Genomic DNA, 27588 nt, shown 5'->3' with positions numbered 1-27588 from the left:
GAGACGCTCCTTCAGGTATACTGGGCCAAGGCCGTTTAGGGCTTTAAAGGTCAACACCAACACTTTGAATGATCCTAAGGCCTCATTCACTCTATTCATCTAAAGCCTTCTTATTCCACTTTAAACAGTCTTGACTTCCCCCAAAGAATTCTGGGATCTGTAATTTGTTAAGGGTGCTGAGAGTTGTTAGGCGGCCCCAATCCCCTCATAGAGCTACAATTCTCAAAGTGCTTTTAGCGATCAATCCGGGAACCCTGGGAAGCATAGCTCTGTTGGGGGGAAAGGCAGATGACTGTCTAGTTTGGGGATGGGGAAGCTGTGGCCCTCCAGATGTTGCTGGATATACTCAATATAATCAGACCCCAAACAGCATGGGCAAGGCTCAGGGATGATGGGAGCTGTAGTCCAACAACATCTGGAGGGCATCAGGCTTCCCGTTTACCTTCCCACCAGAGTGGTACCTATTTATCTACTTGCACTTTGATGTGCTTTCAAACTGCTAGGTTGGCAGGAAGTCAGCAACTGGTCCCTTAGCCCTCATCTCTGTACTTAATCACAATATTAGGAGGGAAGGAGCGAGTGCGCGAGTAATAAAATATCATATCATAGCAGCGTACCCTACAGCACGGTTGTAAGGTTTCCTAGGATAATTTATGCAAATGTGCTCTGAATGGGCTGTATAAGTTACAGAGTTATGTCTGTGAAACATGCAGAACCCACCTGTTTGCAACTGCTGCCTACAGAGGAAGTCTCTCCCACTATCTCATCTGCAATTTGTGTGGCCTAGTGGTTAGAGTGTTGGGCTGTGACACTGGAGGTAAAGGTAAAGGTAAAGGTACCCCTGCCCGAACGGGCCAGTCTTGGCAGACTCTGGGGTTTGTGCGCCCATCTCACATCTATTGGCCGGGGGCCAGCGCTGTCCGGAGACACTTCCGGGTCACGTGGCCAGCGTGACAAAGCTGCATCTGGCGAGCCAGCGCAGCACACGGAACGCCGTTTACCTTCCCGCTGGTAAGCGGTACCTATTTATCTACTTGCACCCGGGGGTGCTTTCGAACTGCTAGGTTGGCAGGCGCTGGGACCGAGCAGCGGGAGCGCACCCCGCCTTGGGGATTCGAACCGCCGACCTTTCGATCGGCAAGCCCTTGGCGCTGAGGCTTTAGCCCACAGCGCCACCCGCGTCCCAGTGACACTGGAGACCAGAGTTCAAATCCCTGCTCAGCCATGAAGCTCACCTTGTCCCAGTCATCAAATCTGTTGCTTCTCATGCCCTGCTTGAAGGGTCTGCTGGAGGGAAAGGTAAAAAAAAGGTAAAGGACCCCTGGCTGTTCAGTTGCAAATGACTCTGGGGTTGTGGAGCTCATCTCGCTTTACTGGCCGAGGGAGCCAGCGTTTGTCCGCAGACAGTTTTTCCGGGTCATGTGGCCAGCATGACTAAGCCGCTTCTGGCGAAGCAGAGCAGCGCACGGAAATGCCGTTTACCTTCCCACCAGAGTGGTACCTATTTATCTACTTGCACTTTGATGTGCTTCCAAACTGCTAGGTTGGCAGGAACTGGGACCGAGCAATGGGAGCTCACCGTCGCAGGGATTCGAACCACTGACCTTCTGATCGGCAAGCCCTAGGCTCTGTGGTTTAGACCACAGTGCCTGGGAAACATGATTCTGAACTCAATGGTCCTTTGACCCCATCCAGCAGGGCTCTTATTATTGTTCTCATAGTTCAGGGCATGGGGAGCCATATTCAGCTCCAGGGCCGCATTCTCTTGTGGGCAATGTTGCCAGAAGGGTGGGGCCACCAGCAAAAGATATCTTACCTATGCCAGCCAGCCAGCATGCAAAAGTCAGATGTTCCCACAACACTATGTCTCTCCATACTGCTTTCAGGAAAGCAAAGAGGCACTTTCCAGCTTTCCTTCCAGGCAAAAGCACTCAGAGAAGCTGTGGCCTGTGACAGGGAGTGAGGCCTGAGGAAATTCCAGAGAGCCATTTGCCCCACCCCCGCCCTATTATTATTATTATTATTACTAATTTGTTGGGCTCTAGTTGGCCTAGCAAGGCTCTTCTTAACTAGAATGGTCTTATTTTTGATGATGCATGTATAAGGATTGTACCGAGATAAGTACAGTGGTACCTCGGGTTAAGTACTTAATCCGTTCTGGAGGTCCATTCTTAACCTGAAACTGTTCTTAACCTGAAGCACCACTTTAGCTAATGGGGCCTCCTATTGCTGCCGGGCCGCCAGAGCACGATTTCTGTTCTCATCCTGAAGCAAAGTTCTTAACCCGAGGTAATATTTCTGGGTTAGCGGAGTTTGTAACCTGAAGCGTATATAACCTGAGGTACCACTGTATATCATTAGATTAATCAGATCTTGTTTATTGTTGTGGGACATATGATTGAGGTAGTTCAAATCTTGCCTCTAAGCACATGCAGAGAATGTTCCTTTTTTTAACAAAGGAACTCTGCACATGCTCAGATAAACTTGAACCAACCGATGAAAGGACTTGAGACTGATGGAGACGTTCTTGTATAATGGCCACCTTTTGTAATCCAGTTAATAGGCTTGAGCATCTGTGCCTACATGCATGAAACCTGAAAAATTAAATTAGTGATATATTTTTTTCAAAGGTTCTTTCCCTGCTTCGCACCCCCCTTTTTCTCCTCACAAAAGCCCTGTGAGGTAAGCTAAGCTGAGAGACAAAAACTTTAGACAGTTGGGATGCATGTTGCAAAGTTTGGACCTAAATAAATTAAAGAATTCCTTGCTTTCTAACTGATGCAGATATCCAAAAATGTGGTTTATGTAATTTAAAAAAAAAAAAAGCTAACATTTTTGTCTTTAAAAGTTTGATTTCAGTATATTACATTTTGAATGTTAAAAATGATTTATCCGGTTTTAAATTTCGATGTGTATATATCTATATACAAAATTTGCTTTCTGTAGCATAAAATTTTGGAGACAGAGGGAAAATAATAAATCCTAGCTTTTATTAGGGCTACCGGCGAATTGTGCCGCTTTGCAACTGTTGCATGGAGGGCGGGGAGAAGAACCACGAGGATGTTCTGCTTCAGAACACCCCCCTTTTCTGCGCTTAGGAAAATGGGGATTTTCCATCACTTTAAAAAAAAAGAAAAGAGCCATCTATGGAGGCGAGCAGCCTCAGCAAAAGGGCCCGCTTGGGCACGTAGCGCACGCGCCAGGAGGCTGAGCTGGCGAGAAGCCCCTCCCGACAAATCAGGAAGAGGCAAAGGGGCCAGGCCAGCCAATGAGAAGCCGGGAAGGGTGCCCCTAATCTGCATGGACGGGACTATAGTTCAGCGCGAGCCGGGCGGATCTTCCCCAGTTGCCCGGGAGCGCGAGCTGAGAGCGGTGCTGGTTCCAATTAGCCGTCTGTTGTCGTTCTTTTTTTGTAAGGAAAATTATTCTATACTGCCAGTATTGTTATTATTATTTTGCAGGTGCTGTTAGCGCTCCAGCTTAGTCACAGGTAAGTGGTGGTGGGGGGACCTAAAATCTCTCCTTCCTTAGCACGGAGAAAGCTTGTTGCTTTAGGGAAGAAGGATACGCTTGCAAAAATGTTGCAACGGGGAAGCCTTTGCAGAAAAGGAAAGAGGGGAGGGAGTCTCCATTGCAAATATACGGGGGGGGGGCGTTCCAACTGGTTCTGTGAAGTCAGCACTTCCTTTAGCAGGGCGAACAAAGGACCGAGCTCGGGCATCCCCCCCCCCAAAAAAAAATCATTGTCCGAAGCTAATATCATGTCACTAGGAAGATTACCAAGGTCCTCAGGTTAAGTCCCACTATAGGCCTCTAAAACCAGCCCCCCATCTCTCTCTCTTGAAATCAAAGCAGTTTCAAGATCAGATAAAAGTTGTTGGCTCGTATAGGTCCAGGGTGAGGTGGGTGCCTGCCTTCCTACGGACTAGCCCCATAAGGGCCTGGATTCTGCAACTGTCTGTAAAGTGAGGTAAACAGTGTTAGTCTCTTGGAGAAAATGGGGTGTGGAAGAGAGGCCATACATTTCATGTACACCCCCTTCCTAAAAAAAGAAACATTGGAACTGTAGTTTAAGGTTACTGGGATTTATTGTGGGGGTGCTATAAATGTGTGGTGTGCATGCAACCTCTAGAAGCGTAAGTGGCAGAGTAGCTGTGCAAGGGATGATCTTGGGTATCTTTTCCTCGCCTTCCTACTTCCTCCCGCAAAGGGTTAATCCTGGCGTGATTGACCCTCCCAAGGAAAGGAAGCTAGGAAAGCCCTCTCTAAGTACTCTAGAGGCCCATAAAACTAGCCGCCACCCTCCAAAAGTAATAGTGACTTGAAGATGGGGCTAGTTTTATGGCAAACCAGGATGGAAATTTGTTACCTGTAGTGCTTTGCGTGGTCTGGGGGTGAGAGAAGTATGGCCAGTGCATGATTCTACAGCGTGCACCATGCTGTGATCAGCTCCTTATCTCTCTCCTCCCCATCCACCTTGCTGGCCTTGCTTTCACTCAATCAGGCCTACGTGAAACACTGCAAGGAGCACTCGAAGCCCACTGGTGTGTTTTTTTTAACCTTTCTTGAGCAGGAAGGAAAAAGGAGTGCCTTACCTAACACACTACCAAACACTTCCTCCTTCTCCTGCTCTTAGAACTTTGATGCCTTCCTAGGGACCAGCCACGTAACAGAGGCCCTCAAATTCTGTAACCTTGTCTGTGAAGTTCCCTGGTTACATAAAAATGTGAACGTAACTAAAATACCATCTGTAGAATTCCAAGACTGGGAGGAGGCAGCTGGGTTAGGAGACATGTGTGGCAGCAGGCTTCATGTCTCTAGGCTATCATGCCTTGCATGCCACATTCCGCCGTGCAAAGCTGAGCATGGATTTATGAGGGTGGCAGTTGCTGGGTTACACAGAACGTTGCAGCCATGTGCTAAAAACCAAAGGAAGGAAGGCAGGCTTTTTTTTTTAAGCCTTATGATTCACACCCAACTTAACTGCCCCTCCTCTTCCTCCTTAACTACAATGAGTAGGAGGATCTGCGTCATGGATCAATTGCACCAGATGGACTTTCCCTTGGTGCAGGGATTGGTTATTGATGCAGTCTTCCTCCTGGGAGCAGTCGTTTGAGTTTCTAAGAAGCTTATTTAACCATTTCCAGAGGGAGAGATGTCTTGGTTTTGTTGCAAGTGCAACAGCTTTGTGATGTCTGGAAGACATGCCTGAGGTCAATTACAAGGCCCCATTGGTTGTATCTGGTGCTAGTCCTACTCAGAGTAGACCCACTGAAGTTGGTGGCCATGGCTACATGGCTCCTTTCATTTAAATGGGTCTACTCTGAGCAGAGCTTAACAGAACTGCCTTTGGAGTGCATTGCTTCCCTCAAAAGAATCCTGGGAGCTGTAGGTCAGCCACCAGAGCTACAGTTCCCTTTAACAAACTACAATTCCCACGATTCTTTGGGGGAAATTATATGCTTTAAATGTATTGTGTGGACTTGAACTTAGGCTGCAATCCTAACTGCACTTACCTCTGAGTGGACATGGTTAGCATTGCAGCCTAGGATTGCTGCAAGACTCTTCTGTTATCTAATGACGAAACCTGTAATGATTAATAGTGGATGTTGCACAGTCCCATCTCTGCTTTGACCTTCTCTTGCAAAAGCAGCAGTCCTTCATCTCTCCTTTCCCAAATATTGAATGTTAGATTCTTACATCAGCTGCCTAGCGCACCTTAGTTTTTTAAATCTTCCTATACCCGAGCATGACTTGTTGCCCATTCTTCAATATCTCCCAGAAAGGTGCATCTCTTGCATTTTGAAAACTAATGTGAATAAAGCAGAGTTTGGGGGATGCTGTTCCTTACTGCTTAGTTCTTCTAAGTGGTGACTAAAACAGCATGAAAGAGTAACAAAACCCTGCCCAGAGCTCCTTTGCAGGCTTAGCTCACAGAGGACTCCAAAAGCTCGTAGCTCACAGAGGATAATAATAATAATAATAATAATAATAATAATAATAATAATAATATAATAGTAATAATAATATATGCCATCCGTCATTGGAAGATCACAGGATGGTTCACTACAACAAAATACAAAATGAGAACACGAAATATATAATAAAACTTAACAAATAACCATTCTCCCACAAAAAAACAATTAAAAGGCCATAGAATGTTAAAACAGCCAAAGCTCTGGCTGAAGAGAAACCTTTTTGCCAGCCAGACTCTTAAATATGTAACGGAGGTGCCAGGTGAAGCCTCCATAGGGAGAGCATTCCACAAACTGAGCCACCACAGACTAGGCCCGTTCTTCTGTTGCCACCCTCCAGACCTCTTGTGGAGTGGGAACATGAAGAAAGGCCTCAGTTCAGGGTGGCATCTTGAATGGATTAATAAGGCTTTTTCCAGGTAGAGGGAGAAGCATGGAAGCGAGCCAGATGAAAAGTAGGGGATTAGAGGAGAGGAAGAGGTGGAAAGAAGTCCTTGAAACATCTGGTTTTTTTAAAAAACGAATTAAACCCAAGCTTAGTTTTCCTTCCTCTCTGGATTCTAATCGGCAGCTTTGGCAAAAAAAAGGTCAATAGTTTCTTCCAAAGGGCACACCGTGTGGAGGTCAAATCTAGTTTCCTTGAAGAATCTAGGGACATGTGGCTGGATAGGGTGGAGAAGCACAGACAATGAGCCATCCTCATTCCTGAGCTCAGTCTCCTCCTTTTTTCTTTTTTTTTTTAAATTCAGTTACATGAAATGTTGAGTCACAGGACAGAATTAGACATCTTGGGGCAGGCAGGAAATGATGCTTGCTCACTTCCAAACCCGCAGATTCAGACACAAATGGAAGAGTCCATTTTATGTGGCTTGAACCATGTGCCATGAAACTTATCAGGGGCCTCAGTTAGGAATGGGGAACCTGCTGCCCTCAAGGTGATGTTGGCGTCGATCATACCTGGCTATTGTTGGCTGTGTTAGCTAGGATGGATTGGAGCTTAATAATTTCCATCTACTGTACTCTGTTTGGTCAATTCGTCCTCTTGCTCAGGGCAGAGTTGTGTGTGCTTTGGGGCAGTGGTGGTGGTGGGGAAGCTCTGATTTGTGTGACTTGTATTAATTGTGCAGGTTGATGCATGTTCGTCTCAAAAGTATTTCCTTTGGGTGTGGCAAGGACACCATAGGAAGCTGCCTTGTACTCAAATCAGACCACTGGCTCAGTGGCTCTCCAGGTTTTCAGACACTTCCAGCCTCCCTTGGAGATACTGGGAAATTGAACCCAGGACCCTTTTGCATGTTCTGTTACTTGAGCTGTGATGCTTCCCAAATCCTGCTTGCCTCCTACCTGTTAGAAACGTAGGGAGCAGCGTTATACTGAGTCAACCCACTGGTCCACCTAGCTGAATTTTGTCTACACGGGCTGGCAGCACCTCTCTAGGATTTCAGATAAGGGTTCTCTTTGACATACAAAGCAAATGCGCTACCACTGAGCTATGGCCCCCTTCATTCTTCACAGTTTCCAGAGTTTCTGTAGTCAGTAAGAGTAGCGAGGTGGGGAAAAGGGAAATCTAGGGCTCCTGCCCCTTGAATAGGTGTACAGATGAGGGAATTCCAGCAGGAGTAGCTTCTGCACGCCTGTCCAAAGTGCAGAAGCTTTGCCACCTGTCCTTATGCTATTGAGGACTAGCGACTTGATCCCCCAGCCCCTTTGAAAGCTGAGGTCCTCTGGAGGACACTGCATTCTATGCCTAAGAACGCAACCCAGCAATTGTGGGATATTTGCAGAGTTAGTGCTGCAACTGTTGTGACTTTTTAATATTTTTAAAAAAGATTTTTTTAAACGGTCCAGACTTCTTGGTAGATAATGGGTGCATCTGCTTTCTCCGTTCCAGTCTGTAAATACCCACCAGCCCGGGTCCAGAGAGGCAGAATGGGAAGACTGCAGACAGAGGGTTAAACAGAGAACTAGCTGGATGCAGTTCTGAATAGCTGCAGTGCTGCAATGATCTACGCCAGGCTGTGCAGGAAGGGGCGGGGCTTAGAGGGAGGTCGCTTGTTCAAGGACTTCTGAGCAATATTAATGCCGCCTCCTCTTCGTAGCCTGGTTAGGCAGCTGAGTCAGCATGCAGTGAGTATCCTCTGCTGGGCAGAAGACTAAATAACCTTTTGCATTAGCTGCTTCTGCTTCTTTTAAAAAAACCAAAACGAGGCAAGTTATTAGGCAGTAGCTTTTGCATATAAGAGGCTTCCTGCAAAAAAAAAAAAAATCCAGATACTTTTCAAAAGAGAAAGTGGAGAGTATCGGCTTAGTATTAAACACCGACTTTGCAAGGATCCATCTGGCTTTTTGCCTTGGGGGATAGCTGGTTTGCAAAAGATCTAATATATCAAGGCTGTCTGATCAAGGGATTGGTGCAACTCCCATACGATGAAAGGATTATTACAGTGCTTGGGATTTTTTCAGTTTAGAGAAAAGGTGAGTGAGTGTGGGAGAGGAAATGATAGAGGCGTTTAAAATCTCACACAGCCTGAAGAAATCTAACACAGAGATGGTTTTCTCCTCGCTCATATTACTGGAGCCCAGTGTTGTCGTCCAATGAAGCTGAATGTTGGGGAGGCTCTGGGCAGATGGAAGAAAGTACTTCTTCACAACAGTGCATAGTTAAACTCTGGAACTCACTGCCACAGCCTGCAGTGATGGTCCTCAACCTAATTCTCATGCAAAGAGCCTTAGTCTTAGAGGGAGTGTAGATGATGCACAGACTGTACTGCCCCGAACAGCTTCTGCAACTGATTCCAGACCTGCATGCTCCATTAAAAACAAACAAACCCCCAGTTTCCACAAAATTCAAGTCTTCCCGTATTCTCATTCTTCTCTGAAATGAATTGATATTCTAATGAATAATAACACTGGCAGTAGGCAGGCAACCATATAGCCCAGTTGAATGTTAGTCCAGCATTCTTAACAGCGACACCACACTGGTTTGGGGGCAGGCCGCAGTTTTTCATGTGCAGAAAGTTTTGCGTTAGGTCATACACTCTCTTTTTTTAAAAAACTATCAATTCTTTTATTTACCTGTTAAGAGATAGTACATAATGTTTGTATAGACATGCGGTAGGTCATATTCACACCATACATTTAAGCACTATGATACTGCTTCCCCTGAGGAATTCTGGGAGTTTAAGGGTGCTGAGAGTTATTCCCCTCACAGCGCTACAATTCCCAGAGTTCCCTGGATGAGAGGGACTGATTCTCAAACCATTTCGGAAACTGTAGCTTTGGCCACCTCCTAACAACTCAACACCCATGAACAAACTACAGCTCCCAAAATTTTGTTGTTTAAAGAATGTTTAGTAACTGTTTAAGCCGGCCTCCTAGTGCTTTAAATAGTGCCGGTGTGGCCCTTGGTGGAACAATGGTCTAACTATGTGTAAGAGTGGCTGGGGAAGCCCAGCCAGATGGGCGGGGTATAAATAATAATAATAATTATTATTATTTATTATTAGACAGCTTCCTATGTTGCTTGGGAATCTTGGACCACCAAGGACACTGGTGGCCATTGTGCTGTGTATTTGGTTTTTTCTTTTTTTTAAGTTTAAAAATACTGTTTTCTCCCTCTTCCTCCTCCTCAGACAAACAAAATGTCCATTCTCAGGATCTATGCTCGCGAAATCTTTGACTCCCGTGGGAACCCCACTGTTGAGGTAGACCTGCACACCAGCAAAGGTAAGCTAACTCTGAATGGCTGCTATCGCCCTTGAGACCTCTTAGCCGTGGGTCCTTGGTTAAGATGGCACTTTAGGTCTGATCTAAGTGGGTTCTCTACAGGGAAGAGTGATAGCTCAGTGGAAGAACACCTGCTTTGCATGCAGAAGGTCCCAGGTTCAATCCTTTGCATCTCCAGGTAGGCCTGGGATACAACTTCAGAGCCACTGCTGGTCAGTGTAGAACCAGGGTTTCCCAAACTTGGGTCTCCAGCTGTTTTTGGACTACAATTCCCATCATTCCTGACCACTGGTCTTGCTAGCTAGGAATGATCGGAACTGTAGTCCAAAAACAGCTGAAGACCCAAGTTTGCGGAAACCCTGGTGCAGACAGTACTGAGCTCGATGGGCATTACTCTGTAAAGCAGATTCCTATGTACCTTTATGTATGATTATTTAAGAATACACTTTCTGTTCTTGACAAATGTTGGATTGGTATGTCCCATGGAGGACCTTACAGTCTTCAAACAAAAACATCTTGGAGGTCCCGGGCCACAGGGAGGTTAGGCTGGCTTCAACCAGAGCCAGGGCTTTTTCAGCTGTGGCCCCGATCTGGTGGAACGCTCTGTCACAAGAGACTAGGGCCCTGCAGGACTTGACATCTTTCTGCAGGGCCTGCAAGACAGAGCTGTTCCACCAGGCCTTTGGCCAAGTCACAGGCTGACCCCCTCCTTTGGTAATCCTCATAGAACTCTACCCCAATGGTTGCCATTAATTTGATTCTGAATTGATTTTAGAATGTATTTCAATTAATTGATTGTGATTTTATGTAAACTCTGTTATTTTTACTGTTGTTAGCCGCTCTGAGCCCAGCTTCGGCTGTGGAGGGTTGGCTATAAATAAAATTTTATTATTATTATTATTGAAGCCACCAAACTGGAAAAATGAGCCTCTTGTTTTCCTCTAAACACATTATTTGTGGTTGACCTCCATGGTTCATTCAGGGGACATAGAAGAGAGATGGTGGTAAAGTCTCCGCCTCCATTTCATGTTTGATTCTGGAGAACATAAAGAGCTGCCTTATTTCTGAGTCAAGCCATTGATCATTCTTCCCCTTCATTCTCTCCCCCACCATCTGTTATACAGCAAGGTTTTGTGGTGTAGTTTGAAGCCCATACAGGAAAACTTGGTGTGTGTGGAGGGAGGGTGAGGGGTGGGACAGTCGAATGTGTCAAAATCTCCGCCACCCAGCAAACAGCATTTTAAAGCTTGAAGATAAAAATAAAACTTCCAGCTGCTATGAGTGTAGGATGACATCTTACTGTAGCCGTCCTTGGTGGACTGCAGCCAGTTGCTTCTGGCCTTGCATTTTGGTGGCCTCTGTGACAACCCGATACACTGAAGATAACCGAGAAGGCAGGGCGGTTGAGTGAGTGTGAAGTGGTGGGAGAATGGTCCCTCGAAACGGCTCAAGGATAAATGTTCTGAGCCAGGTTGGAGGGTTGGCTGAGTGCAGTGGGGGCCGGTATAACTTGTGTTCTCTTTTCTGATTGGCTGAGTCTAGGCATGTGGCGGAACAAAGTGGTAGAGGGCTGTACCATTTTGGCCTGCAGCTGAGGTTTCCCATTTCCCACACCTCCCTGCAAGCAGAAAATGAGCACAGCAAGGGTGAAATGTTCAGACCTAGCCCTTTGCACAGTTGCTACTTTTCTCCTTGCAGATGGCCTTTTATTTTGCCATTTTGCAGTGAGATGGCAGTGTGAATTGGGGCTTTCCCAGAATTTTTGCCTCCATCCATTGGGCCTTAAAATTTAGGGGAATGTTTTCTTCTCCAAGTGTTAGCTAGCATAGTGAATCCAGGACAGCTGTGGGTGCCATGGTGTTCTTGAGGTCTTTCCCTGGCGCCCACAAAGCCTTTGAGCCCTCCCTTCCCATTCACTGCCCCTCTGGTCCAGGAGGATGTGAAGGTGGTTTCTCTTTTTCTCCCTTGAAAAGCGCATGGAACTAATTTGGAAGAGTGCCTCTTTCCAACTTCCTCAGTTCATCTCCTATGTGCTTTTCAAAGCTCAGATTAATTTTTCTGCATCTGACCTTTTCCCAGATCCCTTGGAAAAGTAAAATGTGTGTGCAGTTTTCTATTTATGTTGTGTGGTTGGTGACCCCAAATCTACTCTCCTTAGATGGCTTTAAAAGAGGATTAAATAAATTCATAGAGGATAAGGCTACCAGCCACAACAGAGCTACAGTTCCCAGAGTTCCCTGAAAAGGACAGATTTTAAAAACACACTGAGAGTTGTAGCTCTATGAGGGGAATAAAAGGTAAAGGAAACGCCGTTTACCTTCCTGCCGGAGTGGTGCCTATTTATCTACTTGCACTTTGATGTGCTTTCAAATTGCTAGGTTGGCAGGAGCTGGGACCAAACGACGGAAGTTCATCCCGTCGCAGGGATTCGAACCGCCAACCTTCTGATCAGCAAGTCCTAGGCTCTGTGGTTTAACCCACAGCGCCACCCACATCCCTCATGAGGGGAATAGGGGTCTCTTAACAACTCTCACACCCTTACCAAACTCCACTTTCCAGGATTCTATGGGAGATGCCATGACTGCTTTAAATTTATAGTGCAGATGTCATTTCTTAGTGCTTGCTTGGGGATAAAGCCCCCATGTTGGCTGGACAAGTGCCCATTTTCCTCTTTTACAAGCCAGAGCTCTCCAGCCTTGAGATGCCAACTCTCCCCGCCCAACGGAGGCTCATTAGGGCGACCCTCTCTTGATTTTGACCAGAGGGAGGCCGCCCTCCCTGCCTAGCCTGCAAATGCTATTGTCTGTGCTCAGTTTGTGCTGTGCACAAAGGAAGTGTCCTTGGAGCAGCAATAACAAAAGGCACAGTGGCCAGCAGAGAGAAAGGGAGGGAGATGTGAACCGACAGAGGCCTCTCAGCGCAAGAAGCGGCGGAGCGGAGTTTTTCTTTCTTTTCTCTTTTTAAAAAAGGGCAACCCCAATTATAGCAGAATTGCAAGCGAGCCCTGTCAGGGATTCCAAATGAGATCCTTCCAAAACATGAGCTATCATTAGGCTACACAGGAAGGAGGCATCTGGAGGGCGACAGAGAAATAGTTGCTGCTTCCTGTTGGGACACCAGACCTAGCCACAAAGCATTGTGTGTGTGTTGTGTCTAAATAAAGGGGAAGGTAAATAAAGGGACACAAGAGGACGCATAATTGGGTGGGCACAGCCTGCGTTAGAGGAAGGCACAGAATAGGTGGCCGGGTGCCAGGTCTGGAGACACACAGCGGCCCTTTGAATCCCACCCTCTCCCAGGGACTCGAGGTGTGCACTAATTTGGCCTGCTCTGAATGAACGAACACTGTCCGTCTGTAAAAAGCTTTATCTGAGTGTTCATTAAAGTGGCAACCAACCTTTGAGGCACAGCTATGTCAGGGACAGGGGATCTCAGCCCCAGAGGCCCAAATGCAGCCCTTCAGTCCTCTCTGCCTGACCCTTGAGACTGTCTCCAAGCCATGCCTTGCTTCTCACGCTCCCTGAGTGTTTTTGCGTGGCTGAAATAGGTCCTTGAGCTTTGATGCCTCTTGCTCGCCTGAAGAGAATAGAGAAGGGGTGTGTGGAAGCCAGCCTACAGTACAAAGGTAAAACTGGCATCCTTTGCCCCGCCCACTTTGCTTCATGCCCCTCCCACCATGGGCAGGGGGACACCACCACCTGCCTGCAAAGGTTGAAAGGAATGCTGAGCTACAAAGCCTCCACCCACGTGATTTGAGGTCTTCCTGCCTTTAATCTGCTGCTGAGCTATCAGGCAGGGGCTCAGGCCCCACTAGGCTGCAGCCAACCCCAGCGGCCGTCCTGCCCCATCGCAGTTTTAGGTGGTCACAGTGGAGCTGGAAGGGGAAGTTGGCAGAGCGACGCTTTCCCCCACTTCCTCTTTCATCTCTGTGTTCCTTGCCAGTCTCCACTGTGAGATGGTTCTGTGCAAATGTTTCTCTTTCATCCCAGAGCTTGCCAGGACCAATACTGTTTTTTCCTTCTTCTCCAGGTCTCTTCAGAGCTGCTGTTCCAAGTGGAGCTTCGACTGGGATCTATGAAGCCCTGGAACTGCGCGACAATGACAAGACTCGTTTCCTGGGGAAAGGTAAAGCTTTCCTGGTGTGGTGAATGCACTAGTTGTTGTTTTTTCTCTTTTGCTCTCCCAACTTGGTGCTTCTGGGTGCTGTTCCACAGATGCTCCTTCTACTGCTCTTTTTGCTCCCCGCCCCTGGTTTGTGTCTCCCAGCTGCGGCCGAGATTCTGCAAAGGGCATTGCATAAGGGACCCTTTACCGTGGCCTTGCAAAATTTGTCCATTCAAGCTTTGCTGCCTTCCTCCCTGCATGCAAAAATAGTTTTGGTGATGTGGCAAAGAGGTGTGAACATTCTGACTGAAATGGCTTGGTTTATAATCCATACAGCTGTGCCTAAACACTCCAGGTTATTTGGACTGCTGTTCCCATCATTCTTGGCTTTGAGGGAGGAGCCCCCACACATTCACTCACCTGTCCTTGGTGGGAAAAGGTAGCAGGTGCAGGAGGGGAGTGGCTTAAATCCAGCAATATCTGGAGGGCACTGGGTTGGCAAGGCTGATGTGCAACACAGCCTTCAATTAAGCCGGTCCCTGTCCCCAAACGAATTTGTAATCTAAAATGGACACAAATAGAGAAATGGAAGAAAGTTGAAAAGGGAGTTAACATGTCACCTGCTGGCTCGTGCAGAGAGTCTCCCTAGGTTTCCACAGAGCGGTCAGCCTGGTGCCTCTGGAATGAATGCTGGCAAATGTACTTAAAAGCAATGGGTTTGTATCCAGCTACATTTTGCTCAGAGTGGATCCATTTAAATAAATGAACCTAAGTTCGTGCCCGTAATATGTCCGCTTTGACCAGGACTAACATCTGATACAACAGCCCGTAAGGCTTAAGGAGGGATTGCTAACTAAAGTTATATTCCACTTTCTCAAACACTTCCAAGTGGTTTACAAAAGATAATCCAAGACATTTATTTAAAAATACACCAATAAAAGCAAACATTAAAAGCAAGTTACATTTAAAAAATAATAATTCTGTGGGTGTAATTATATATAAATCTAGTACTGATTTAAAATTACTGGGTTGCATTCAACTAACTTTTATTCAGAGTAGAACCATTGAAAATTATGACCATGAGTAGCTTAGGGGTCCATTGATTTCAGTGTCTGAACCAGCACATAGACCCCATGGTTGCAGCCATTGCTCGGTCTCCAGAGGCTGTTTGCATCATGGAGCCAGAGCTTCAGCTGGAAGGGCAAGAAAAGAAAGCAGGGAAGCACCTGTAAGCCATGCTTTGGCTGCTGCTCTTTTGGCTACGGTTTGAGCTGCTTAATCTATAGTTGGTGCAGACCACAGGTGGATGGTGATGCCTGACATGAGCTACTGTTAAATGGAGCCTTCCTGGTTTTGTCAGGTTTGCATGTACCTGAAGCCTCTTCCACTTTCCTGCTCCCCACTCCTGATTACGGGTCCTCTGGTCATTTTTGCTGTGAATCCCTGCCCCCCCTCCCTTGCATGCTGCTGCTGCTGCTTTTGTGGTCTCTTGTGGGCGTTCATCTTTCTCTCTCCCTTCTTTCTCCTTTCTCCCGTCTCTCTCTTCCCTCCTCGTCCACTCGGTTCCCACCAGGCGTCTCCCGAGCAGTTAAATATGTTAACGAATTCCTGGCGCCGGCACTGTGTACTCAGGTAAAGGATGTGTGCTTGCAACCTGGCCTGTCTCCAGGCAGGCTCCTCCTCTGTGCATGGTCTATGGGACTAACCTTCCGGCAGGCATTCCTAGACGATGGCTATTCCCTCAGTGACATAATTTTGTCTGTTTTTTTTAAAAAAGGACTAGTGTGCTGCACCCCTTTAATATATATCTTGTCTTGAGGGCTAGGTGGTTGGGGCTGTAATGGCAAGTGATCCTCTACTAATGCCTGCTTTTGCCTTTGGTGGATTGGATTAGTGATTGATTTGCTTGTTCCTTCCAGGTGTCTCAAAAGCTGTTGAGCACGTCAATAAAACAATTGCCCCTGCACTGGTTAACAAGGTAGGAGCCTTCCTTATTTCACTAACCCCTCTAGTGCAAGTGTAGCCATTCCTAGTCTCTTTAACGTTCTTTGTATGGGTGAGAAAGCCAGCATAATACTAAGCTCCTTACCGTCATCAGCGAATGGCCTCCTTTTGGATGCATGAACACGAAAGCATGTTTGAAAAGCGCTGTGGGAATTCTAAAACGGCATGAAATAATGTTACGGATGGAAAACTGCTTGCAGTTCCCGAGTCCTGCCTTAAGAATGTTTCCCAGTGCACCAGATTTATTCTGCAGCTCTCCCTCCTTGCCAGCTAATTTGGGGGGTGTTCAGGTTGGTGGCCCATAAGGCAGCTTAACGTCTCTGCCCCCACCCCAGTCTTCCCCGATGGCCTGTGTGGATCTGTTTAGTCAAAAGGGGTTTTACTTGGTTTAATTCAGTGTTGCCGCCCTGTTTGTTAACTGGGTCCTTTAAGAGCAGCTTGATCTGCAGACATTACCGATCAACCTGTTGTTTTAAAAAAGCACATGAGCTGCCTAGGCTGTTTTTTCTATTGAGTTGGCAATTTTCAGTTCTTAATTGAGGTGAAGTGTGCTAAAATGAAGTGAAGGGGTTGCCTCTCCTTGGTGTGTTTGGATCCTCTATCCCTGACCAATGGCAAGTGTCCACTGGGAGATTAGTTATGACTAAGTCAGGATGTAAACATGAGGTTCCCCCCCCCCCATCAGTGGATTGTTTTGGTTGCCTTACCTCTTCTCCTCTTCCCTGCAGAACATCAGTGTTGTGGAGCAGGAGAAGATCGACAAGCTGATGCTGGATATGGACGGGTCAGAGAACAAGTGTAAGTGGAATGGTTGGACAAGTGTAATACCTTTGTGATTTTGCAGCCATGAATGCTCTTGGTTAGGTCCAAGAGCAAGTAAACTGTTGTGCTAGTGAGGTTGAGAGGTGCTCCTCAGCCTCTCTGCTGCCTGAAAGATTTATAGCACAATAAAAGAAGTCACAGTTCCTTCATAAATGCTGCAGCTAACCACACCCGAGTTGAGAACAACCATAGCTCAATGGTGGAGCTTTGATGCAGAACCCCAGATGCAATTGCCAACATCTCCAGGTAGGGCTAGGAATGTTCCCTTTCTGGGAACTCTGGAGAGCTGCTGCCCGTCAGGGTAGGCAAGGCTGAGATGGATGGACTTAATGGTCTGATGCATCACAAGGCTGTTTCCTATGATTCCACTGGGCTCCTATGCACATTTTATTGGAGAGAAAGTGCTTTTGCTAGAAAGGAGTCTAGGTTTAGAAATATTCCTCTTGCATTGTTTTACTATAATCATCCATCTCCTACTAAATGTAAGGAAAGGAAAACATAGTGGACTGAGCCAGGTGTTTGTTTATTTGCACTTTCCTATGATTGAAAATCTGCAAGAGGTTTACATTAAAATGACCAAAAAATAGGAACCACATTCAATAAAATTTCCTAAAACCTGGATGAAAACAAACACAATTGCATACCTCAAATAAAACAGTGTTCCAAGTTGACTTGATTTTAAATTTTGTAAACAAATGATACATTTTCTCTCGCAGTGTTGTAGTTTTGTTGTTGTTTAACTTTTTGTTTTTTAATTATTTTTATTTAATAATATAGCATTTATTAAATCACCCTCAACATATGCGGTTCAAGGCAATGTATAAAATACAATGCAATAAAAACAGTCCAGAAAGCAGGTTAAAATAAAAGACTATGCCAAGTAGACACAGCAGCTTGGAAAGCGTCTTGGAACAAAAGTGTTTCCAGTTGTTTCTAGAAAGTGCAGAGAGTGGGTGCCTGTCATGGGTGCTGGGTGTATCTTGAAAGAAAAGCTGTTCCACAGAATGGGGCAGCCACACTGAAGGCCCTGCTCCAAGTCACTGTGGAGTGGGCTTCTGAGATCTTGGAACTTGCAGGAGAATCAAGTAACCTCTTTTTCTTACTATCTTAGCCAAGTTTGGTGCAAATGCAATTCTGGGCGTCTCCCTGGCTGTCTGCAAGGCTGGTGCTGCTGAGAAGGGGGTCCCCTTGTACCGCCACATTGCTGATCTGGCTGGGAACCAGGACGTCATTCTGCCAGTCCCTGTAAGTTTTCCTTTGTTGCCATTCTGCAAAGGAGGCAAGATCTGGTGCAGACAAAACAGCTCTCTTGCTCCTACATAGCCATATGGAGGGGCAGTGGCTTTTGTGAATTAAGGGTGGAAAAACAGCAAACATGTTAGATTTTCAGAGTTCAGTGGTTCTCATCTAGTTAAGAACCTGACGGCTGGATCAGGCCATCTAATCCAGCATCCTTTTTCTCACAGTGGCTAACCAGATGGCTTTCCTCTGAAATAATCCAGGGAACTGGTTTCCTAAGGGTACTGAGAATTGTTCGGGGAAACCCTACTCCTCTTGCCCAGCTACAATTCCCAAGAGTTCCTTTGGAATAGGGGTTGGGGATAGAACCACTCTGGGGATTGGAGGAAAACGACTCTCAGCACCTTGAGCAAGCCACAGTTCCCTGGATTCTTTTAGTTAATTGATTGATTGTTTTCATGCATATTGTATTTATATGATGTTAGCCACTCTGAGACTGGCTCTGGCCGGGGAGGGCAGGGTACAAATAACAATTTATTATAATTATAGGGGAAAGCCATGAGTGGTATGATACTGTAAACATCAAAAGCACAGTTGGTGGCAACCTGAGAGGGAGACATTTCTGTGATGGCTCCCGTATTGTGTGAATATATGATGATAATAATCATCATATAATAATTTATTATTTATACCCTGCCCATCTGGCACCTTCATGTTCAGACATGCCCATGAAAAACTAAGGTGCAGATGATGTTGATCACTGGGCAGCTGTCAAAGCAAACTATGTTTTAATTGCTGGTTCTAAATGTGTGTTTGATGTATTTTAATTATTGGTTTGTTAACTCGCTTGTGTTTTTTACTTTGTAATTTATAATGACGTTTTTAAAAGTCGGAAGCCGCCTTGAATCCCATCTTGGGAGAAAAGCAGGATATAAATAAATAAATAAAAATGATGATAACAAACGAGCAATGTAAATGGTGCTTCCCTTGGGACTGATTGCATTTCTGGAGCATTAACCTCTTGGGTTTTCTTTCCCCCTTTCGTCTTGCCCACCTTCCAGGCCTTCAATGTGATCAATGGCGGTTCCCACGCTGGTAACAAGTTGGCCATGCAGGAGTTCATGATCCTCCCTGTTGGAGCTGAGAGCTTCAAGGAAGCCATGCGCATTGGTGCCGAGGTGTACCACAACCTGAAGAACGTCATTAAGGAGAAGTATGGGAAAGATGCTACCAACGTGGGCGACGAGGGTGGCTTTGCACCCAACATCTTGGAGAACAAAGAAGGTAATGGATTGATTAGCTCTTCGCTACCTTATTGAGTTGGTGTGCAGAGTCCATGCTGACAGCCTATAGTTATGTCCTTCCTTGGGAGGATGGTTAAAACACCTGGGGCTTTCTAGTTCACAGAAAAGGCAACGTTGCAGGTGTCAGTGCAGTAATAAAGACAGTATCCCATTTAGGGTGGGAGGTTGAGTGGGGGGGGGCATTTTTTGTTTAGAGCAGATGTGGGGCAGCTTTGTCCCTCCAGATATTGCTGAACTACAACCCTCATCATCCCTGGCCATTGGCCAGTTCAGAATTGTAGTTCAGAAACATCTGGAGGGGCCAAAGGTGCTCCGCACACAACTGGTTAGAGAAAAGGAGAGAGTGCAGGCTACAGATGTGTCTTTCCCTACGAGGAAATGTTCCACAACATTTGGGGCCTTTTAATCGGGAGAAATGGAGGAACGCGGGTGGCGCTGTCTGTTAAACCACAGACCCTAGGACTTGCCGATCAGAAGGTCGGCGGTTCGAATCCCCGTGACGGGGCGGGCTCCCGTTGCTCGGTTTCTGCTCCTGCCAACCTAGCAGTTCGAAAGCATGTCATAGTGCAAGTAGAAAAATAGGTACCGCTGTGGTGGGAAGGTAAACGGCGTTTCCATGCGCTGCTCTGGTTCACCAGAAGCGGCTTAGTCATGCTGGCCACATGACCTGGAAGCTGTCTGCAGACAAAAGCTGGCTCCCTCGGCCTATAGAGCGAGATGAGCGCTGCAACCCCAGAGTCGGTCATGACTGGACCTAATGGTCAGGGGTACCTTTACCTTTAATCTGGAGAAAAGACAAGTAAGACATGATAGTGGTTTGTAAAATTATGCACAGCGTTCAGAAAGTGGCTAGAGAAAAGCTTTTCTCATAGTGCATGATGTGCAGTGATCACTCTAGTGTTAAGCACTTTAGCGTTAAATCCATCTGGATTTCTGCGTTTGGGCATAGCTGCATTGCGAAGGATCGGATGCATAAAACCTTTCTGGACAAGGAAAGGTTCCAGAATTGAAGCTTTTCTGTTTAGAGAAAAGGCAAGCAAAATAGGTGGCATGAAAGAGTTGTTGAAATTACACATAGCCTGAAGAAATTAGATAAATATTTTTTTTCTCTCCCTCATAATAAATAGAACCCGGTGGGGCCAATGGAAGTGGGGAGAGTTGCTGACACACTCAGGCCCTCCTTATGGCCTTCCTTTTGGAGCATAGAATCCTAGAATTGTAGGGTTGGAAGGGAACCTATGGGTCATCTAGTCCAGCCCCTGCAATGCAGGGCATCTGGTTGGCCACTGAGAGCAGGATGCTGGAATTGGTGGGCTTTTCTTGGCCTGATACTCAGTGGGGGGAGCTGGTACTGAGTGAACCTCCCTGCAGCCAGGAGGAATGGAACTCTGTGACTCTTCTCTCTCTGTCTCTCCGGTGTCACACAGCTGCTGAGGCAGCGTGAATCCCCCCAGGAGGTAGGCGAGAACTGCTTTCGAGCAATGCGGAAAACTCGCTGATGGCTGCTTACACGTTTTATTTGTAATACCACCCGGCCATGCTGTGTCACTCCAGGCTATTTACTGTACAGGAAGACAGGCTCTGGTGGCTGCTGTGGGCCTCCTCTGGGGGTACAAGTAGCACTTCCTGCCTCTCCCAGCCAAGTTGGCAGCTGAGGGCCTCAGTAGCTGGGTCTTCCCTGTCTGAAATAGACTTGCTGTTGCTGGGGGAGAGCAGGGAGATGTGTAACTGGAACCACCTTGAGTGGGCTTTGGAAGGATTCCCCACCTCTTTCCCCCACCTCACCGAGACCGAAGAACATAAGAGCCTGCTGAATCAGGCCACTGGTCCATTGAGTCTAACATCCTATCCTCACAGTGGCCAACCAGATGTCTTTCGGAAGCCTGCAAGAGCAGTCTTCAAGCCATCAAAACTTGGTGGCCCTCACCGCCTCCTTTGGGAATGAGTTCCATAGTTTGGGATTGCTTTGCCACTAGCAAAATGCTGTGTAGGGCCAATGTACCCCCTGCTCTAATCCCAAAGGATCTTTCATCAGGCCCTGTTTTGGATGTGCTAAACTGGGTGTCGTGTTCTGGCCATTGGGCCCCTTCTTTGAAGGACTCATGAGAGCTTTCCCATTGTAGAGCAAATGCTTACGATTTCAAAAGTCTTCTTTTCTGTATGTGCAGAACAAGTAACTTTATGTCTTGTTTTTAGTACCCTTTACTTTTCCATAGAAGAATTCGCTGATTTTGGTTTGCTTGGTGAGGGGCAAACATGCCATTTCCTCTAAGTCCTCAGATTCTCTACAGCGTTTACCAACCCCCCTCCTTGCATCAGCAGGGCTGCCTAATTGCTGAGTCATCTCTCCCTTTGCCTTGCTCTTTTATCTTCCCTAAGTTTTTCAAAGAGTCGAGGGAGTATTTTCCTTGAAAATATCCTATTCAAGGAGGAGTAGTGTGCCAAAGGTTATTGGCATAACACTAAATTATGCTCCGTCTGTGCCTCCAAACTTGTGGTGGGAACAGCCCATGAATCTTCCTGTAAGCTCTTCGCAATGTGATAAGATAGTCAATGCAGTTTTAAAGTTCCAAGAAGAGTCAGGAATACGAAACGTGGGATAAAGTGGGGTGAGGTGCTTAAATTTATCTGAGCTCAATATTCATTAAAATAGTCTTTAAAAGGAGTAAGAGAAAATAAAAAGATAAAATCAACGGGCTCACATTAGTAGAGTGCTGTCCGCCATCATTACCGGAAGTCTCAGCAACTGAAAGAAATCTTGTGTTTAGTGTCACTGGCTTTGGCCGCAATAAAACTTGAACTTGAGTACCCTTTACTCAAAGCAATGCATGAGATAAAAAGGCAGTGCTTGCATCATAAAATGAACTGCATACAAACCTTGGATGATGATCCTTTCTGTTCAAAAAACCCCAATTCTGTTGCTGTCCTCCTCCTCAGCTCTGGAACTGCTCAAGACTGCCATCAGCAAGGCTGGCTACACTGACAAGATTGTCATTGGGATGGACGTGGCGGCTTCCGAATTCTATCGCGATGGGAAATACGACCTGGACTTCAAGTCCCCTGATGATCCCAGCAGATACATCACTCCTGACCAGCTGGCTGACCTCTATAAGGGTTTTGTCAAGAATTACCCATGTGAGTGCAAGGGCCATATTCCTTCTGAAGGCCACACACTGTTGGTGGGCAGAGTGGGAGGCACAAGTAGGTGGAGAACCATTGTCACCTTGAGCGGTGACAGGGAGGACTGTGCAAGCACATGAGAAAGGCCACACATTTGCTGGGTATGTAACTGGTAAACCACCTGCCTGAGTAACATTGTCCTTCTCTTGCCCCCATCCCAATGGCCAGTGGTTTCCATTGAAGACCCATTTGACCAAGACGACTGGGCTGCTTGGAAGAAGTTCACCGCCAGTGCAGGCATCCAGGTTGTTGGTGATGACCTGACGGTTACCAACCCGAAGCGCATTGCCAAAGCCGTGGAAGAGAAGTCCTGCAACTGCCTCCTGCTGAAAGTGAACCAGATTGGCTCTGTCACAGAGTCGCTCCAGGCGTAAGTCTTTCCCTTGCTTTTTCACAGGGGAGGAAATGGCGGTTGAGCAGGAAGTGGAGAGCAGGAGCGGACAGATACTTTACAGCAGGGGTCAGCAACCTTTTACAGCCGTGGGCCGGTCCACAGTCCCTCAGACCATGTGGTGGGCCGGACTATATTTTGAAAACAATATATGAACAAATTCCTATGCCCCACAAATAACCCAGAGATTCATTTTAAATAAAAGGACACATTCTACTCATGTAAAAACACGCTGATTCCCGGACCATCTGTGGGCCAGATTGAGAAAGTGATTGGGCCGCAGCTGGCCCACGGGCCTTAGGTTGCCTACCCATGCTTTACAGGCTTGCTCAGCAGGTGGTGTGGTTTGTCCCAGAGCCCTCCCCATCAGCATTAAAAAACGGGGGAGCTTTTTAGCCATGGAGAGGAGGAGTCATCTCAGGCTTTGTGCTGATTAGAGCCAATCTGAGTCAAAGGAAGGTGAATCATCCACTAAGGATTGGCTCTGCTAGGGTCATTCTGGAGAAGGCACATGGGAAGATCATCGATGAGGAGTTGATCTGTACGCTCCAAAGCTAACCATTGAGGAACACTGAAAACACAAGGTGCTTGGTTTGCTGGTTCTGTTACGCACAATGGAACCTCCAGGAAAACAACTTAAGTCACTCTGAAAGAAGATATTGGAACACTTGTGCATACACAAGACATAGTAGATCTAGCTGAAAGGGACTATGTGCAGATCTGCAAACAGTTGGGGGGTCAAGGGCAACTGCTGCTAAGTAGACAATACTTAACATGATGGACTAATAGTCTGGAGTGGTATAGAGCTATTACCTGTCTGCTCCATGTCTTCTCTGAACTCGCCCAGTCCCCTTGTAAAGGCAGATGTGCAGATGCACATAAGGCAGTCTTGAAGTGGCTGGTGCCAAGCGAGGGGAGCAACTCAGTTGGCTCTTGTATGTAGTCTCAATAGCCTGCTTGTAAAATGAATCAGTTTCTAGCATCTCTTGTTTTCCTGTTGCAGCTGCAAGCTCGCCCAGTCCAATGGCTGGGGCGTGATGGTGAGCCATCGCTCTGGGGAGACTGAAGACACCTTCATTGCTGACCTGGTGGTTGGGCTGTGCACTGGGCAGGTGAGTGTTTCCTTGCTGAGGTGGCTGCTTTTGCTTCCCAGTTGCAGGGCAAGGTGGGAAGGGGAACCTGTGCCCCTTCTGGAACATGATGGGATGAAGTCCCAGCTGGCATTGGCCAAAGGTCATGGATTATTGGAGTTCAGCAACAGTTGGGGAAGCCACACATCTAGGCATGCAGAGAAGGCAGGCTTACATAGGCTTAGAAGTCTGTTTTAAGTACAGTGGACGCTCGGGTTGCGAACGTGATCCATGCGGGATGCACGTTCACAACCCGCAGCAGCGCGTCTGTTCACGCACGGGTTGCAATTCAGTGCTTCTGCACATGAGCAACCGCCGAAACCCAGAAGTGACCCGTTCCAGTACTTCCGGGTTTTGGCGGGTCTGTGACCCAAAAAAACACAACCTGAAGCATCTGTAACCCGAGGTATGACTGTATTAGTATAATCATTTCCATTTCTAGACTGCTGAATATTAAGATATCGCAGCTTAAAATGTTGGACGTTGTAGCCCTTACTCAGAGAAAACCCATTGACATTAAAGGGCATGACTGACCTAGATCCATTAATTTCAGTGTGTCTACTTTGGGTAGGGTTTGGATAGCTAAAACCCATAAATATATACACGGAATAAATTCAACATTTTACGTACTTTAAAAAATTACACCAGCATAACAGTATCCACCATAACAGTATTGAGATAAGTTAACTCTAGGCAGCTTCATGTAAAATCCCAACCCACAGAAAACACACCATTTGTAAAATCGTGGAATTGTAGTGTTGGAAGGGAGCAGGAGGGGTCATCATTTGCTGCCTTGTATGTTCATTAGGTAGGCAGGAGGATAGGATTGGAAGCGGGGAGGGATAATTCTATTATGCTTCATGTTTATTGCTTCTTGCTTAATTTCTGTCTCCACAGATCAAGACTGGTGCTCCCTGTCGGTCTGAACGTCTAGCCAAATATAACCAGCTTCTGAGGTAAGGGTTAAGTTTAGGAATTTGGGCTTATTTAGATGTATATCGAAGTGTGTTGAGGGAGGTAGATCATATCTGTTGGCCCTGTTTTATGGCATGCGCTGCACAGGAGACTGTGTGTTCATACAGGGCACATGAAATTGAATTTCATGTCCGGAAATGCTTTACAGAACAGAAAATACAAAAAAATTGCAGGAATATTGACAGTGGTTGAAACAATGAAATTCGGAACGAATACTGGAGTGTTAACTTGGAAGAAATCAAACTTTTAGTGTGGCAGCACCCACACCTTCGGAACTCCCTGCATGTTGACACCAGGCAGGGGCTTTTTGCTATATTGTTTTTGATGGCTGCTAAAAATATTTTTGCTTAGGGAAGCCTCTTCAGACATGTAGAATGTTGGGAGGTTTTTTAATCAGCTAGTTTTTAAAGAAGGTTTTAATTGTGATTTTTTCTGGATTTTTGATAATTGATACTTTTATTGATAATTGAAGTGTTTTATTCCTTTTGTAAACTTACAGAGGGTTGGGGTGGTGGTTTCCAATTAAGCAGTATATAAATGTTATGAAAGGAAACAAATTAAAACATCACCTGGAATATCTTAACAACATGCTTGTTAGAGTTGCAGTTTGTTTAGGTTGCTGAGAGTTGTCAGGAGATCCCAATGTCCCTTCACATTTACAAATTTCCAGTGGTTTAACACACAATCCCTCTTCACAGGCAATTGTAGCTCTGTCAGGGGGACAGGGGTCTCCCAAAGTTGATTAATTTGAGGGGTCGGGGTCTCCCAAAGTTGATTAATATTGTCATTCATTTGATGTTCGTGCGCCACACCTTGTGATCGATGACGCAGGATGGGGCTTGCCTCCCCCCCCCCCAATATTTTATTCAAGTTGGCACCCCTGCCTGGCTTTAAAGTAATATCATAGTTCTTGAAATATAGGGTGTGAATGTCGCCACAAGACTTTTGACTCTTGATCAGTACAGATCTTTTCTTTTAAAAAAACAGATTATGGACACATCCTTTCTCCTGGAAATTATTGCTCCTCACACTTGTCTTTTTTTCCATTTTTTTTACTCCCTCCACTGCCATTTCCCCTCAGGATTGAAGAGGAGCTGGGGAACAAGTCCCGCTTTGCCGGCAGAAACTTCAGGAACCCTCGCGTCAACTAAACCCGCTTTTGGCTCCGACGAGGCTCCCCTCTTTCCCCGACCCACCCCACCCCCCCAGTTGCGGTTGAAAGCACTAGTCACCTAAATTTAGAAACAAAATAAAGAAAAACTAAGGGCAGCTGATGTGTAGGGGGAAAGACAAACTTTTTGCAGGTCCTCTCATCCTAGGCTACAATTCATCTAGTGCGTTTCATCTTCCTTCTCTCACCTCCCCAGCTCCGATCTGTTGCTTCTTAAAGCGCTTGGCTGCTTTTGTGAACAGACAACTCCCAACACCCCACCCCGTTCTTCCCTAGAGAGTGTTTCATTCATCATAATGAAACTAAGGAGAAAGATTTAAGAGTCCCGGTGATGCTGGCATGAAAATTGTAAAGCTGCTGCCATATTTTTTGGGGGTAGCCCTATTCATGACTGAGGGTAATAAGTGTTTCTTTCTCCTCCGCTTCCCTCCCCACCCCATCCCTAAAGCCCCCACCCCACCCCTCTTAGTGTGTGGAAGCTGTGTAACTTGCAGTGCAGCCTGAGGTACCTGCAAAACAGAAAATAGTAGTTCTCATGTGAGGTAAATAAAAACAGAGAAACGTCTGTGTGGTGTGGAGTTCTTAATGGAAAAGTGTCTGGGGACCAGATAATTTTAAGGTGTGAGATAGTGGGGAGAGCAGCCTTCAGAGAGAGATGGCTGTGTCTGCATGTGAGAGAGAAGTCTTGGCAGTATCAGAAGAGAAAATGGTGGCTATTGGCAATCGCGAAATTGTGGCTGTCCTCTTACATGGTTTAGGAGCACGTATACATTGATACCACTTTAAACAGTCATGGCTTCCCCCACCCAAAAAAAAAAAAATTCTGGGAGCTGTTCATGGTCCTGAGGGTAATGAGGAGACACCCTAGTAACTCACAGCTCCCAGAATCCTTTGGGGGAAGCCACGACTGTTCAAAGTGGCATAGTGTGTGGTGTGAATGTGGCCTACAGCTCACTTCATTCTTCACCAAACAGCCCATTTGCCACTTCTCGACTAACAACCTGTAGACCGAGCTGGTCCCAGCACTGTAATGGGGCATACCTGCTTTGACCCCTATCTGCTACTCTGACCATTTGTCTTGCCATCTTCCAAAAGTGTGTGAGGAAGTGGAGAAGATTATACAGTACTCGAAGTGATCTTCATTATCCTTGGTTTTTATCCCCCATCTTCCAAAAAGGTGGCATAGGTAGCTCCCATTTGTCCTTCCATATTTTGTAGGGGCTCCAGCTCCCAGCAAGCACAGCTAGTGGCCATTATCTGGAAGCCCACAAATTCCACATTCCTGCACTGACTTTCTCAAAGTTTTAAAACATTGGCAACTGCCCTTCTGTCTCCAGGTCACGCTGTTCAGCAATAAAATTATAGTACATTTCATACATCAACATAACTTCCAGCCACTTGGCATGCACTGGGTGATATGTTTGATACAATCAAGTTAAATTATGATTGGGATGAAAGGCTAAGTGAAAGTTGGATGGCTTAAACGTGCAATTAATATCTGCTCTCAAAAAAGGATTTGTCCCACCATGTTCGAGTTGGTCATCAGGATCTCATTGTCTTGACACTC

The 27588-nt window shown here is 46.3% G+C and overlaps 1 protein-coding gene across 3 annotated transcripts; it reads left to right on the top strand.

Annotated features, from left to right (window-relative positions):
* The first annotated feature begins 3265 nt into the window (after positions 1-3265).
* Positions 3266-26586, top strand: ENO1 (enolase 1). Of its 3 annotated transcripts, none has more exons than XM_082230247.1 (12): positions 3266-3412; positions 9608-9701; positions 13731-13826; positions 15725-15783; positions 16538-16607; positions 17743-17876; positions 18932-19154; positions 22112-22309; positions 22523-22724; positions 23749-23857; positions 24773-24831; positions 25932-26586. In XM_082230247.1, the coding sequence occupies exons 2-12, from the start codon at positions 9617-9619 to the stop codon at positions 25999-26001; spliced, it is 1305 nt and encodes a 434-aa protein (XP_082086373.1). In that variant the 5' UTR covers positions 3266-3412; positions 9608-9616; the 3' UTR covers positions 26002-26586. The 3 variants fall into 3 exon arrangements, with proteins under 3 accessions (XP_082086373.1, XP_082086372.1, XP_082086371.1); XM_082230246.1 differs by having other exon boundaries at positions 3332-3490; XM_082230245.1 differs by lacking the exons at positions 3266-3412; positions 15725-15783 and adding an exon at positions 15379-15437.
* The last annotated feature ends 1002 nt before the right edge of the window (positions 26587-27588 follow it).

The sequence above is a fragment of the Podarcis vaucheri genome (genome assembly GCF_965113315.1).
Source record: "Podarcis vaucheri genome assembly, chromosome: 7".
NCBI classification, from domain to species: Eukaryota; Metazoa; Chordata; class Lepidosauria; order Squamata; family Lacertidae; genus Podarcis; species Podarcis vaucheri.
This window is presented reverse-complemented; position numbering and strand designations above follow the sequence as displayed.

Excerpts from the sequence above, each read along its gene's own strand:
- ENO1 (XM_082230247.1), top strand. The coding sequence starts at position 9,617 with ATGTCCATTCTCAGGATCTATGCTCGCGAAATCTTTGACTCCCGTGGG. Across the intron at positions 17,877-18,931 it reads ACGTCATTCTGCCAGTCCCT|GCCTTCAATGTGATCAATGG; the intron begins GTAAGTTTTCCT and ends CCCACCTTCCAG. Across the intron at positions 24,832-25,931 it reads AAATATAACCAGCTTCTGAG|GATTGAAGAGGAGCTGGGGA; the intron begins GTAAGGGTTAAG and ends ATTTCCCCTCAG.